The sequence below is a fragment of the Eschrichtius robustus genome, chromosome 4, assembly GCF_028021215.1.
Source record: "Eschrichtius robustus isolate mEscRob2 chromosome 4, mEscRob2.pri, whole genome shotgun sequence".
Classification (NCBI taxonomy): domain Eukaryota; kingdom Metazoa; phylum Chordata; class Mammalia; order Artiodactyla; family Eschrichtiidae; genus Eschrichtius; species Eschrichtius robustus.
In genome coordinates, this window is record NC_090827.1 from 118,460,411 (window position 1) to 118,472,638 (window position 12,228).

The following is a 12,228-nucleotide window of genomic DNA, read 5'->3' on the forward strand; positions in this document are numbered from 1 at the left end:
GAAGAGGAGGAATAAGAAAGGAGAATGAGGAAGAAGACGAGAAAGAAAAAAGAAGAGTAACAGAAGAACATAGTAAATAAACAAAGTGACAAAGAATCAGAGGACACTATTCACTGAATAACATTCTGGAAACCTAAAAGTGCTAATATGAGTTTCCAGAAAAAAACGATTTAATCTCAGCCAGAAGAATATGACCAAGCAATGATTGCATTTGGAACGTCTTACATTAAGCACACGCCCTGTGCCAGGCACTGAGTTACACACTGTAACGGTGAGTCCCATCCTCACAGAGCTCACTGCCATCTCAGAGGAGACAATTAGACAAAAAACGCAGCACTATTGGTACTGAGGAAGCACAGACCAAAGAGCAAGTATGTTAGTGTACGGAGGGTAAAGGGAGACTCCTGAGAGGAAGGGATATTATAGCTGAGATCCGAAGAATGAGCAGGGGGAGGTAGAGTGAAAAGAAGGGGAAAGTAAAATAAAGTGAAGGAAGAGAATGTTCCATTCTACATAAAGGGAATAGCTTGTGTGAAGGCCTGTACGTGCGGGACGGCAGATACATTATAGGAATTGGAAGTTCGGTACAGCTGCAGACAAACAGTGGCAGGAGAGGAAGTCAGAAAAGGAGGGGACAGGCACTAAAAAAGAGTAGAGCCGGAAAAGAATCTGGAATTGGGAGAGAAAATAAGACTCGGCAAGGAAACTGGTCAGTAGTAGGAATAATTCAAATGCAATATAATTGAGGACTAGACAAAGCTGGCTGCAGTGACAATGGAAAGAAAGAGATGTAAAGGCCATTTAGAACACAGAATCAGTATTTCATGACTAATAGGATAAAGAGAAGCAAAGGATGATCAAGGATGACCCCTCAGTTTCTGGCTCCAGAACCTGGAGGTGAGGAGGAAAGGAGGAGAGACGTCCTTCGTGTGGACAGGAGGAAACAATGAATTCAGTTCCGGACACGACGAGTTTGAGGTGCCTGGGAGACACCCAAGTGTAGGTGTAGGTAGTTGAGAATGTAGGTCTGAGCTGGACATTAATTTGAGAGCAAAACCATGAATGCTTGGGACTGGATCACCAAGGGAGTTTCCACACGAAGTGAAGAAGAGGTGAACCAGGGCACAACCCTCAAGCGAAGCAATGCTCAAGGAGCAGGCAGAAGAAAGGAGCTTGCAAAAGAAACCCAGGAGGAACGAGAATTAGAGGATATCCAAGATATTATGATATAATCAAAGCCAAGCAAAGAGACTGTTTGAAGAAGGAAGATGAGGTTAAAGGTATAAAATACTAAAGTAAATTCAAGTTAGACAAAACCTGTGAAACAGGCCAGTTGGATTTGGCTAAAAGAAAGTTACCAGTAACCTTAGTAAGAGCAGTTTCACTGAAATAATGGGGGGACGGAAAAAATTTTGAAATAGGTTGAAGATTAAGTGGGAAGGAGGAGACAGAGGTCAGTGTTTACTCTATTTACAAGTCTTCCTATGAAAAGAAAAAAGAGAGGAGGCATATGGGAGGAAGCCAATAAAGAAAGAGAAGTTGTAAATACAGGACAGAGAAGAGCTAAGAAAATAGTGTCACTCAAGAGGCAAGAAGGGACATGATCTAGAGGACGCCCTTGTCTCATAGTAACAGAAGGAAGGGAAGAAGGAGTGTTTCAGGCACAGGTGTCTGGTACTCTAACGGGGAAAGTTAGGGGGTTCCTACATGCTGGTTTCTACGAGCTCTACAAAATTAAAGGCAACATGTTCTGCTGGGAGTGAGAACAAAGTACAAGGAGTTTAATGTCTGCAGAGAACAATAAATATTGGCAATAAGTGCAGTAGAAAATAGGAGAAAGGAAGAATGAGAGCAAAGACACACAGTATTCTATGGGTAGCAGTAACCTATGAAAGCTCAGGTTTTGTTTGTCCCCAGTGGGACCCGGCAGCCTGGAAGCAGGCACAAAAAAAGAGTTCCAGCTGGCTTTCATCAGTGTTGAACTTCCTGTCTGGATAATGGGCAAGGACGATGAAGACAGGACTCAGCAAACTTATTCTGTAAAAGGTCAGAGAGTAAATATTTAGACATCGCGGACTGTACGGTCTCTGCTACACTCAACTGCTGCTGTGGTGCAAAAGCAGCCGTAGACCATATGTAAATGAACGGCTGGAGCTGTGTCATTTATAAAAACAGGTGGCGAGCTGGATTTGACTGGCCACCAGCTATAGTTTACCAACCCCTAGTTTAAGAGAAGGAAGTAAAGATACAAAAAAGAACTGATATCAGAGGGATAAATAGGCTAGAACTTTGAAGAGTTGAAGAATCGGTGCCTTCCAAAGAGAACTGAAATTTTATGGCATGAATAAAGTTGAACATATGTTAGAATAACAGCCTATGAAACAAACCTTTGAGCCTATTTCACAAACATCAATAGGATCATTATCTCCACAGCAGTCTGTGCTCTTATCTTTTCGATGGGGATCTTCCCAAGTCTAAAAAACAGAAGGGCGTGGGTGGAATATAGGTTAATACTCGCTATAATGTATCTTAATCTTTCCACATGTCCCTGAAGTTTTACAGATAGCCATAATCCGAGGGAAAAATTCTCAGAAATTAAATAGGCTCAATGCCAACATGCCAGTACATCCCTAAGCATCATAATAATTAAAACAGATTCATACTATTTCCTCCCTTCTGTCTCTCATTTGTCTGTATAATCACGTCTGAAAGTGGGTGGCATTTACAAACACACTCTTCTTCCAAGTTCAGTCAGTGTCTAAATTCATGCTCACTTTTATTTAGAGCTTCAGTTCAGACGTTCCCGTTGTCTGTGCCCTTGTTTCCACTAACTGTCTGGACTGCTGCTTCCACTACTCACTGCTTCCTTTGACATGGAACAGCATTGGGTCTGGCTTTCCAGGTTTGAAAATAAACTTCCTATACTCTAAGTAACTTTTACTAGAACAAACCCAGTTTTCCCTTCATAAACCAAAGAACAAGTATCTACGAAAGAAAAACCCATTTTTGTCTCATTTCATTCCATTTTAAAAATCCTCTACCTTTGTCATCAAATCTCGAAAACTTGACAAAACCATGAAAAGATGTCAACTCTTTAGTTTACTGAAAAGATTATACCCTGTTGGCTATAAACTATATACATTGAGTATTTTTATAAATGAACAGCATAACGGAAATTTGTTATCAAGTTTAAATATCCCTTAGGCACTATTGTTCCCCAAAAGCTCCATAATTAGCTGATTCTAAATGGAACTGTAGAAGTTCCTTGAAATTATTTCTCTCAGATTTATAAGATGTGCAGAGACTGTGTCATCTCAAGAATGTTACCTAGAATTTCAGATTATCCAAGCTTGGCTCCTCTAATTTTATATAGATAATTTAAAATGAACCCTATTTACAGCTAAACCCTAGATAAACTCTAGTATTTCCCTTCTGATCATAATTATAGCATATTCAGGAATAAACTGACCCATCCTTACCAGAAAGCAAAATCAGTAAACCACGACTAACAACATTTCATTACCCCCAAATACTAATATTACTAATAAAATATAAGGATAATAAAAATAACTGTTAACCTTACATATTGGTTATAGGTGAGAGATACCTTCCCAGTGATATACACACACATATATAGACATACATGTATCCCATGAAGAATGTACCATTATTCACCCCATTGTACAGATAAGTAAACTGCAGCACAGAGTTTAAACTTGCCAAGCTCAGATTCTAAATGGTGGCAATGGGATTAGAACACATGCTATTAAAAATTTTGTTATGATGCCCAGATTTTGATAACAAATATTTGGTAATTGAATGGCAATTACTTTCAGATATAACCTTATTCATGATTCTCTTCTTTTAAATTCTCTTACTCTCAGAATCTCCTAAGTATATTTTCCTACTGTTGCCCTTACTGCTTCTTGTTTTCTATTACCAGGCATCCATTCATTGAGTTAATATTTATTGATTACCTACTCTCAACCAGGAGTTAGGAACAGAAACCAACAGGACACAGTCAATACCCTGAAGAACACCATGTTGATAAATGGTATAGTATTTGTCACAATGCTACAAAATTAATCTTAATGTGCTGGAGAAACCAAGATGGAAGTGAAGTATAAGTGGAATTAGAAAACTCAGAGGCAGAATCAGAAAATATCTGAGAGGTTCTTCCTTCCTAATGCAGGAATCCTTTCTTGAACCTTGCTTAACCTCACTCCCACTCTCAGAAGGGAACAAATGTGATAAGCTAGAAGTCACTCTGGCCTGAAGGAAGATAGTTTTTAGCCACAAACTACCTTGGCCAAAACATTCAGACCTCAGTTTCCTCACCTATAAAAAGAATGGCTTAAATAAGACAATTGCTAGATACATCCTAGCCCTGAATTCTATGGTTGTTAGTGGTCATTCATAATCTACATAAATACCACCAGTGAACAGGAAGCTCACAAATTCATGAGATAAATTAGCCCATTTTGGTCAGATTTAATATTTACAAAAGTCCTTTCTTGTACTGACACAAAAACTGTCTTCATATAAGTTGTATTCCATTGGGTTTTTGTGAGTGTTTCTGTTTTTTGAGGTTCATTGGTCTACATTCCCTTCAGAAACTCCACTTTCAAAATTACCTATCGATTTAGTTCCTTCTCTTGAGGAAATAAGTACATACAGGCAAAATTCTTAAGCTATAAAAATGCTGTCAATTTTAGGGCCAGTGGTTCATGATTTCCCTCACCAGAAAAAAATACCATACTATTTCTTTCTATCTCTAGTCCTGCCTTTAACACTCTATACCTTAGGGCTCAGTTTTTTACTACAAAAAGAGAGTCATACTAAATGGCTTCTAACTTAACTTAAAAATATAGTATAATTTCAAACAATCACTAGGAGAGGAAATCTTGACAAATTTAAAACTTTATGCCCTCGAGTGAAGCTTTAAGTATCTAACTAGGCAGAGAAACAACTAGAAAAGCACAGTCAGGCTAGAAAAGAAATATCCAGAAGAGGAAATTCCAAATCTTAATATTTGTTTCACAAAAGTGACAAAAGATTAGATCCAGAATTTAGAAATAACTTCTACAGTTAAATAAGAAAAAGAGCAATGCAATACAAAATGGGTCAAAGACAGGAACAGGTAATTCAAAGAGGAAACATGAATGACTTACAAATATATGAAAAGATACCCAGTCTGATCAGAGAAATACATATTAAAACCAAAATGAGATGCTATTTCAAAAACTTAAAAATCTGATAATGCTAAATACTGGTAATGATGAAAGAAACCTGGAACCCTACTACTACTGGTAGGAGTATTATTATTACAACTCCTTTTGTAAACAATTTGGGAATACCTAGTAAAGTAAATAGGTATGTAACTCAGAACTTAGCAATCTGACTCACAGGCATATACTTAGTAGTATATATGTATATATGTTAACTATATAGAAAAATTTTAGCAGGGACCCACGAAAAGCTTTAAAAAGGGTTTAAAAACCAATCAAGAGGAATACAAATAATGCTAAACTCATACAAAGGATGGCTATAAAGCTATGAAAAAAAATCAGAATACACAGATTATTGATCTAGCCTAAAACAAACCTTACTCATCCTCATGAAGGTTTTGAGATCATTACCTTACAATCTTATAAATATTAACCAATACATCTGTAATCACCATGAGCTGGTGCTTCAGTCTCCCCAAAAAAATCACTGAATGGTACAGAGCTGGGTATACAGATGCTTCTTGAGAACTCCTTCCTGATCAATCAGAATTCCTATCATCAAGTCAAAGGAAGTAAGATCTACTCAACCACTACCTGAACTTCACCAGCTTCAATTTGGAGCAAAAGCTACTTACTATTAGCAGCTAATATCAATCAGTGGCAACAGTGTCATCACCGAGACAATACTATTGAACACTCACTACGGGGCTAAACTTGCTTTGATCGTCTCATTCAATATCCACAATAACCTTGTGGGGTAGGTGGCAGGATGATACAGATGAACAAATAGGCCTAGAGACATTTAGTCACTGGTCCCAGGTTAAAGCTAAGAAGCGGTACTAAATGAAACTTGGGGTCCTTGAACCAAATTTATAATGAAGTTCAAAGTAATAAATACAATGATATTACATTAAGACTGAAGAAATCTTGAAGTTAGTGATTCCAGTCCTTTAACATTATTCAGACAGGTCCTCTAAATATTTACGCAGAAAGTTATTACACTTGAATAATATGTGGGAAATATGAACAATCGGGGGAAGACAAACAAAGATGATTCTTGCCCAGTCCAAACTCAAACTTTGAGGAAGGCATTATTGCTGGTGCAAGGGAAGTTATCAGGGTTAAACAGTCTAGGCAGATGAAGGTCTGAAATGAGGGCGCACAGACGGATCACAAGCTAAATGGAGAGGCTGCTACTTAAATAGTATTCTGCTGCTTAAATGTTCTTCCAAGCGTGGTTGGCTTGGTAACTGCTCTGCACAAACTTCCTGCTGTTACAAGACAAATCGTAAGAGAACAGCAAAACCCAATTACCCACACGTGCCTACGAAGCAAATGCAACGTACACCGTGCATTCATGGATTCATTCATCCCAAAATATTTATTGATCACCTACTTGGTGCCAGACACTAAGCCGGGCAGCTGGAAGACATCAGTGAACAAAACAGACAGAATCCCTGCCCTCATGGAGACTGCATTCTAGCTAAAAGATATTAACAATAAACATAATAAATAACTAAGTTATATAGCATGTCCGAAGTTGGTAGGTGTAATGGAAAAGGGAAAAAAAATAAAGTATGGAAGGAGGAATGGGAGTACGTGGGTTAAAACTGTAAAGGATGTTCTGGGCAGACATCATGAAGGAGGAAACTGATCAGCAGACATTTAAGGAGGCAGGACATGAGACCATTGGGAAAGAGTGTCCCGGGCTGGAGGACACAGTAAGTGTGACGGTCTGAGGCAGGAGTGTGCCTGGAGTTTCGAGCAGTCGTGAGAAGGCCAGTGTGGAGGTGAGGGAGCAAGAGAAGCTAGACACGAGATCAAAAACGTAAATGGAACCGGGGGCTGGCTTTCATTTTAACAGGCTCACCCTGTCTTAACATCGACAAGGAAGCAAAGAGATATTGGGTACAGTACCTTGCCCATCAACAACTGGCCGAATTTCAACTTTTTATAAACATGAATCTATGTAGCTATTTTTGTTTGGTGTTTCACTTCTACGCAGTCTATAGTACATTCTTCTGCTGAAGACTCACACACACACACACACACACACACGCTACAACATCAGTTTGGGTGTAAAAAGATAGTAAAGATCTCTGGTTGAAAACAGCAGAGAGAATACAGGTCTATTTCCTCTTCCTCACTTCCATTCTAGCCACACTGGCCTCCTTTCTGTTACTCAGGCACTCGAGGCCTCCTTCTACCTCGGGACCTTTATACTTGTTTCTTGATGAATTCCCCTAGACGGCCCTGGATGGCCCTCACTTCCTCAGGTCTTTACTAAGATAATCACCTTCCCACTTTCTTCAGGTCTCCCCCCCAGATAATACCACCTCACTGAGGCCTTCTCCCTGTGTAAACTGCAACAATCCCAACACACCCCAGCCCCATTCCCTGCTTTATTTTTCTCTAACACGCTTACCACTATCTGATGTACTGTACATTTTTACTTTTTTTTTTGTCTGTCTCTCTGCCCAGAATAAAAGTCCCAGAAGAATTTTTGTCCCTTTTATCACTGCTTTACCTCCAGTACTTAGAACATGGCCTGGCAAACGTTAGATACTCAAAAAATGTGTATAGAACGAATAAACAGCTCTGTGAAGGAAGGGCTGGTGTGGAAACGCCAAGGGGCACTCGAAACACTGAAGAAGCTGCTGTGGTGGGATGGAAGTGAGGAAGGACAAAGGTTGCAAAACGAGGCTGGAGAAGCAGGGCCACCTCATGAAGGGTTGAGGAGCCATGTTAGGAACTTTTTATTTTATCCTTTTAGCAATAGGAAACCATTAAAAGGTTCTCTTATGGGCAAAATGGTATTTTGGATACTAGGTGGAGTATAAAATTTCGGTAGGCAGTGGTGAAGGCAGGGGGCAAAGAGCCAGCTGCAGTCGAACTCTGCTCTAATATAAGAACCACTGCACCTAACAGACCAATATAATAGCAGTAAGAGCATCTTGCACATTCAAACACATCCAGAGGAGCACAAAAATTTGTCAGGACTTTAAACAGATAAACTACAAAAGATGAGTTAGTAGCATCTATTATGCTCCACTGTAACCGCTGGTTTAGTTGATGATCACCCACCCCCAAGAGACTATATAAAGACCATATAATAATAAAAGTACCAACAGTAATAGTAATGTGATCACTATCTATTAGGTGCTATTCTAACATAAACGGGCAATAACTCATTTAACCTCAACAGGACCATGTGCAGTAGGTACTTTATCATCTCTATTTTACAGATAAAGAGGGTGAGGTACCGAAAGACAAAGGAACTTGCCCAAGGTCACATCACTAGGAAGTGGCAAGCTGGCTCCAAAATCAACTTTCTTAGTCACTTATTATGCTGCCTTGACCTTATACGTATCTCTCATTTTTCTTTGTTTACCCAACACCTAATACACAGCTTAGCACATAAATCCTTAATAAATGTTTAATGAAATAAACAAATACAAACTTTTTATGGCTCTGTTTTTGTCTTTCTCTAATTCAATGGCTTCTTTGGCCTTCCCCTCATCTATGTCTTCTCGTACAGACCTATCCCCCAAGCTTAACAAAAATATTCTTGCTCTTTCACTGCTAGGTCAAACAGGATGTCTACTTAGGCACCTGGGGAGTCAGAAAACCTGCCTTCTTGGTTTCAACAGACATCCTCATTCTTAGCACACCATGTTAGAAATGCCTGTTTTAACCAAGAATGTTATCTACTTGGGTGGTCTAACTGCATCAAAGACAGCCTGACTCTTTAGAAAACATTTTTCTTTTTTCTTTTCCTGTGAATGTTTATTCTACATGGGCAGCTGTTTCTCTGAGTTGGATAAAGCAAGACCTCCTTTTCTCAGATATTTTCCAAAAAGCATCTTGGAATTTCATGCAAAATATTAAAATTAATAAATAAAATTTAAATAATCAAAATTAAATATTCAGATAGACAGATGCTCTAATGGCTTTTATAAACATAAAGGCAGATGCTTCTCTGTGTCCCCAAACCTAGACTTCTGAATCTGCATATTCTGAGTTTTACTCACTAAATTATCTGGAAGGAGTTACCACTTCGCAGGAGTGAGGAAACATGAGAAGAAAACAAAAAGGGAGAAGAAAGGAAGAAAAGCAAATAGTGTTACTCTCTAATAGGAATGCTGCTTTACCATTACTTAGTCATTGTTTCCATTGCTTCCCACTTAAAAATTATAAATTCATAATAGTATATAATTAAGTTGCTTTATTCAATTCACAATGAGTTCTGAAAGAGGTAACAATTTAAAAGGTTCATCTGTTAAAATTTAAAAAACAAAATTCGTGCTGTCATATATGAATGTATATAAAACCATAACTTGTCATTCCAAAGAAATGACTGCAGATAAAGGAGATAAAACATTTTTCACCAACTCTTAATAGCCAAGCCCAGAAAAAGAAATGCATTCAAAATGCCAAATGTGATTGTTCTATATACCTAACTCTAAGAACTTGAGTACAGACATATATATACTTTGAAAAAAAAATTTACTGATACAATAAAATTCCACATTAAAAAAATTTATATTCACAAATCTCTCACACTGACATGTCCTCAGAACCAATTTAAATTCAAGTAGTTCACAGGATTTACAAGGCAATTTTTTCAGAAGACAGAGAAGTTTTACCATTATAACAAAAATGTTACCTGAGGGAGGGCACCATAATTCCATATATAACCCTTGTGAGGAAAGATATTTGCCACGTAGCGAAGCTTGCCATCCTTTACATCTTGTTTAATGGGATTCAATGGCTCCTTTGTGGCAATCTAAGCAGGTCATGGAACAAAGGGGGGTGGGGGATAAGAAACGATTAATCCTATATTCAAATAGTATTTTTAAAATCTGCCATTATCAGACTAAGTATTCATAATCCAACTTACTGATCAAAGACACTTTAAAATAAACTAAGCCAGTTCTTGTTTCTAATTTACCGTTCTGTATTAAAAAAACTGTCTGAAAAGGAAGCATCAGACTATATTTTAAGGCACTCTATTACTTATGAACTCATTATTTCTAACACAAATAAGAAAGCTTATTGAAATGGCAAGAGGATAAGGATTAATCAACTTGTTCTTTGTTACTAATCTCGGACTTTCTACCATCAATCTTATAATAAAGTTAACTTAAAGATTTTCACCAAGTGATTTCATTTCAAGGTTACCTTTCAATCAAACATATCCAAATTGCCATGCAAAAAGAAAAAAAAAAAAAAACTATCCTATAAAGTATATAAAAAATAACTGAAGCCATGTTTGAATGAATAAACACTGCTTAAATTAGGCAGAATCTCACAGAATCTTGATCCTATACCCAAGTGAGGTAGAGAGTAGCCAGAGTGATAAAACATTGTATTTAAAGCAAGAACAAAAGAAGAATCTAGTATCTTTACTTTTTCCTATTAAAATATTAACAACAACAAAAAAATACTACCAGGACTTGGTGAAGGTACTGACAATCCTCCAAATATAAAATCTGAGAAATATATACTGACATAACAATCCTTAAACACTTGAAATAATACTTGCCGTCACATCCAAAGTTGTAGGAGAAGGCTTAAATAACTAAACAAACTAAGTACCATAAATTAAATTTCACTTGGAACTATAAGGGATCTTACCGAACTGAAGATGAAATCCTAAAATTCTGAAAAGCAAAAGGGAAGTTCTTGACAGGTTCATGTCTCACGGAAAAACTTTAAAAAAAAAAAAAAAAGCTAACCAGGGGAACAGCAGATGCTCTTAGAAAGTGCTCAGAAACCAAGAGTTGGCCAGCAAAATGCTTTCATTCCTAGTAGACTAAAATAAAATCTAAAGGAAAATTAAGTCCTGAGAAACCAAAATTATCATCAGCCCCAAATAATATGTTTCAGTTGTGTCTATGAACAAAATACATCTCAGAATCTATTTAAGAAAAGCTTGAAAATATTTGTCATTTTCAAAGACAGAGGAGTCAAGAAAAATTAAATAAATACGTGTATAACAAACTAGGGAGGCAAAAATGGAAAACACTTTCTTTAAAGTGTAAATTCAGCTTTGAATAATATTTTCCTTTTTGAAATTAGATTCAAAATAAGTTCACAAGAATGTTTTCCATTGTTTTAATTATAAAGAAGTTTGTCAACCATCCCAATTTCAAAATATTATGGCAAACAACTTGAAACCAAGTTTTTATATCATTATTATCATTTCCATTTGATATTAATAGGCTATATCCATACCTCCATTTTAGCATTTGTCCACCGAGGTACTTCTACAACCATATTAAACAAATTCTGCAATTTAAAAAAACAACAAAGAGAAAAAATTTTAAATTTTGCCTTCCTTTATCTTTTCACATATCTCCTGCATGAGAATGCTTTAGTTTTTTTCCCACAAAAAATGTTGAGCGTCTGCATCATATGTCTCCCTATGCCTTAAATTCCTTCTAAAAAATTAGAGAAGTTGTTTAAAACACAACAGAATTTAAACCTGATCGTGTCACTTGCCCACTACCGTACAGTGTTAGGAGTTGCTACATTTCTGGAAATACCTTTGCAGGGTAGTGAAAGAACCAGAATGGAGCCAGGAAACTTGTTTCAATTTTTATTTTCCAGCTAAAATAGGAATGAGAGCTGAATGTGTCACTTTTCCAGTCTACAAAGTAAGTGTGATAATCTCCTTCCTCACCCCACACAAGGTTGTTGTGAAGATGAATTACATATTTTAAATGAAAATACAGACAATTATGAAGTAATTTTTTAAATTATAAAACAATATTTAAATCCAAGTTATTATGATCATAATATAAAATTAAGGCTATTGGTATAGGTAGTTATAAAGCTTACAAAGAGTTTTAAAGCTTAGCTTGCATATCTAGTGATCTCTGGTTCCCTAAAGTTATAAAAGGACCACTGCTTCTTTTTAGCATTTCTGAACTTTGCAGAATACATAAAACAAAGGAGACTCTACATCAGTGATGAGTAAAAATAATTTCCTACAGTA

At 37.0% G+C, this 12,228-nt stretch overlaps 1 protein-coding gene across 7 annotated transcripts in view; it reads right to left on the bottom strand.

Moving 5' to 3' along the window:
• Positions 1-12,228, bottom strand: part of PPA2 (inorganic pyrophosphatase 2) — an 84,573-nt gene that overhangs the window by 48,367 nt on the left and 23,978 nt on the right. For 5 of the 7 annotated variants that reach the window (XM_068542300.1, XM_068542298.1, XM_068542296.1 and 2 more), the window contains 3 exons: positions 11,466-11,519; positions 9,895-10,014; positions 2,388-2,474 (listed from right to left, as the gene is read on the bottom strand). In XM_068542300.1, coding sequence (XP_068398401.1) covers positions 2,388-2,474; positions 9,895-10,014; positions 11,466-11,519 — 261 coding nt within the window. The remainder of the gene's footprint in view (positions 1-2,387; positions 2,475-9,894; positions 10,015-11,465; positions 11,520-12,228) is intronic. The other 2 variants (XM_068542301.1, XM_068542297.1) reach the window with 1 other exon arrangement.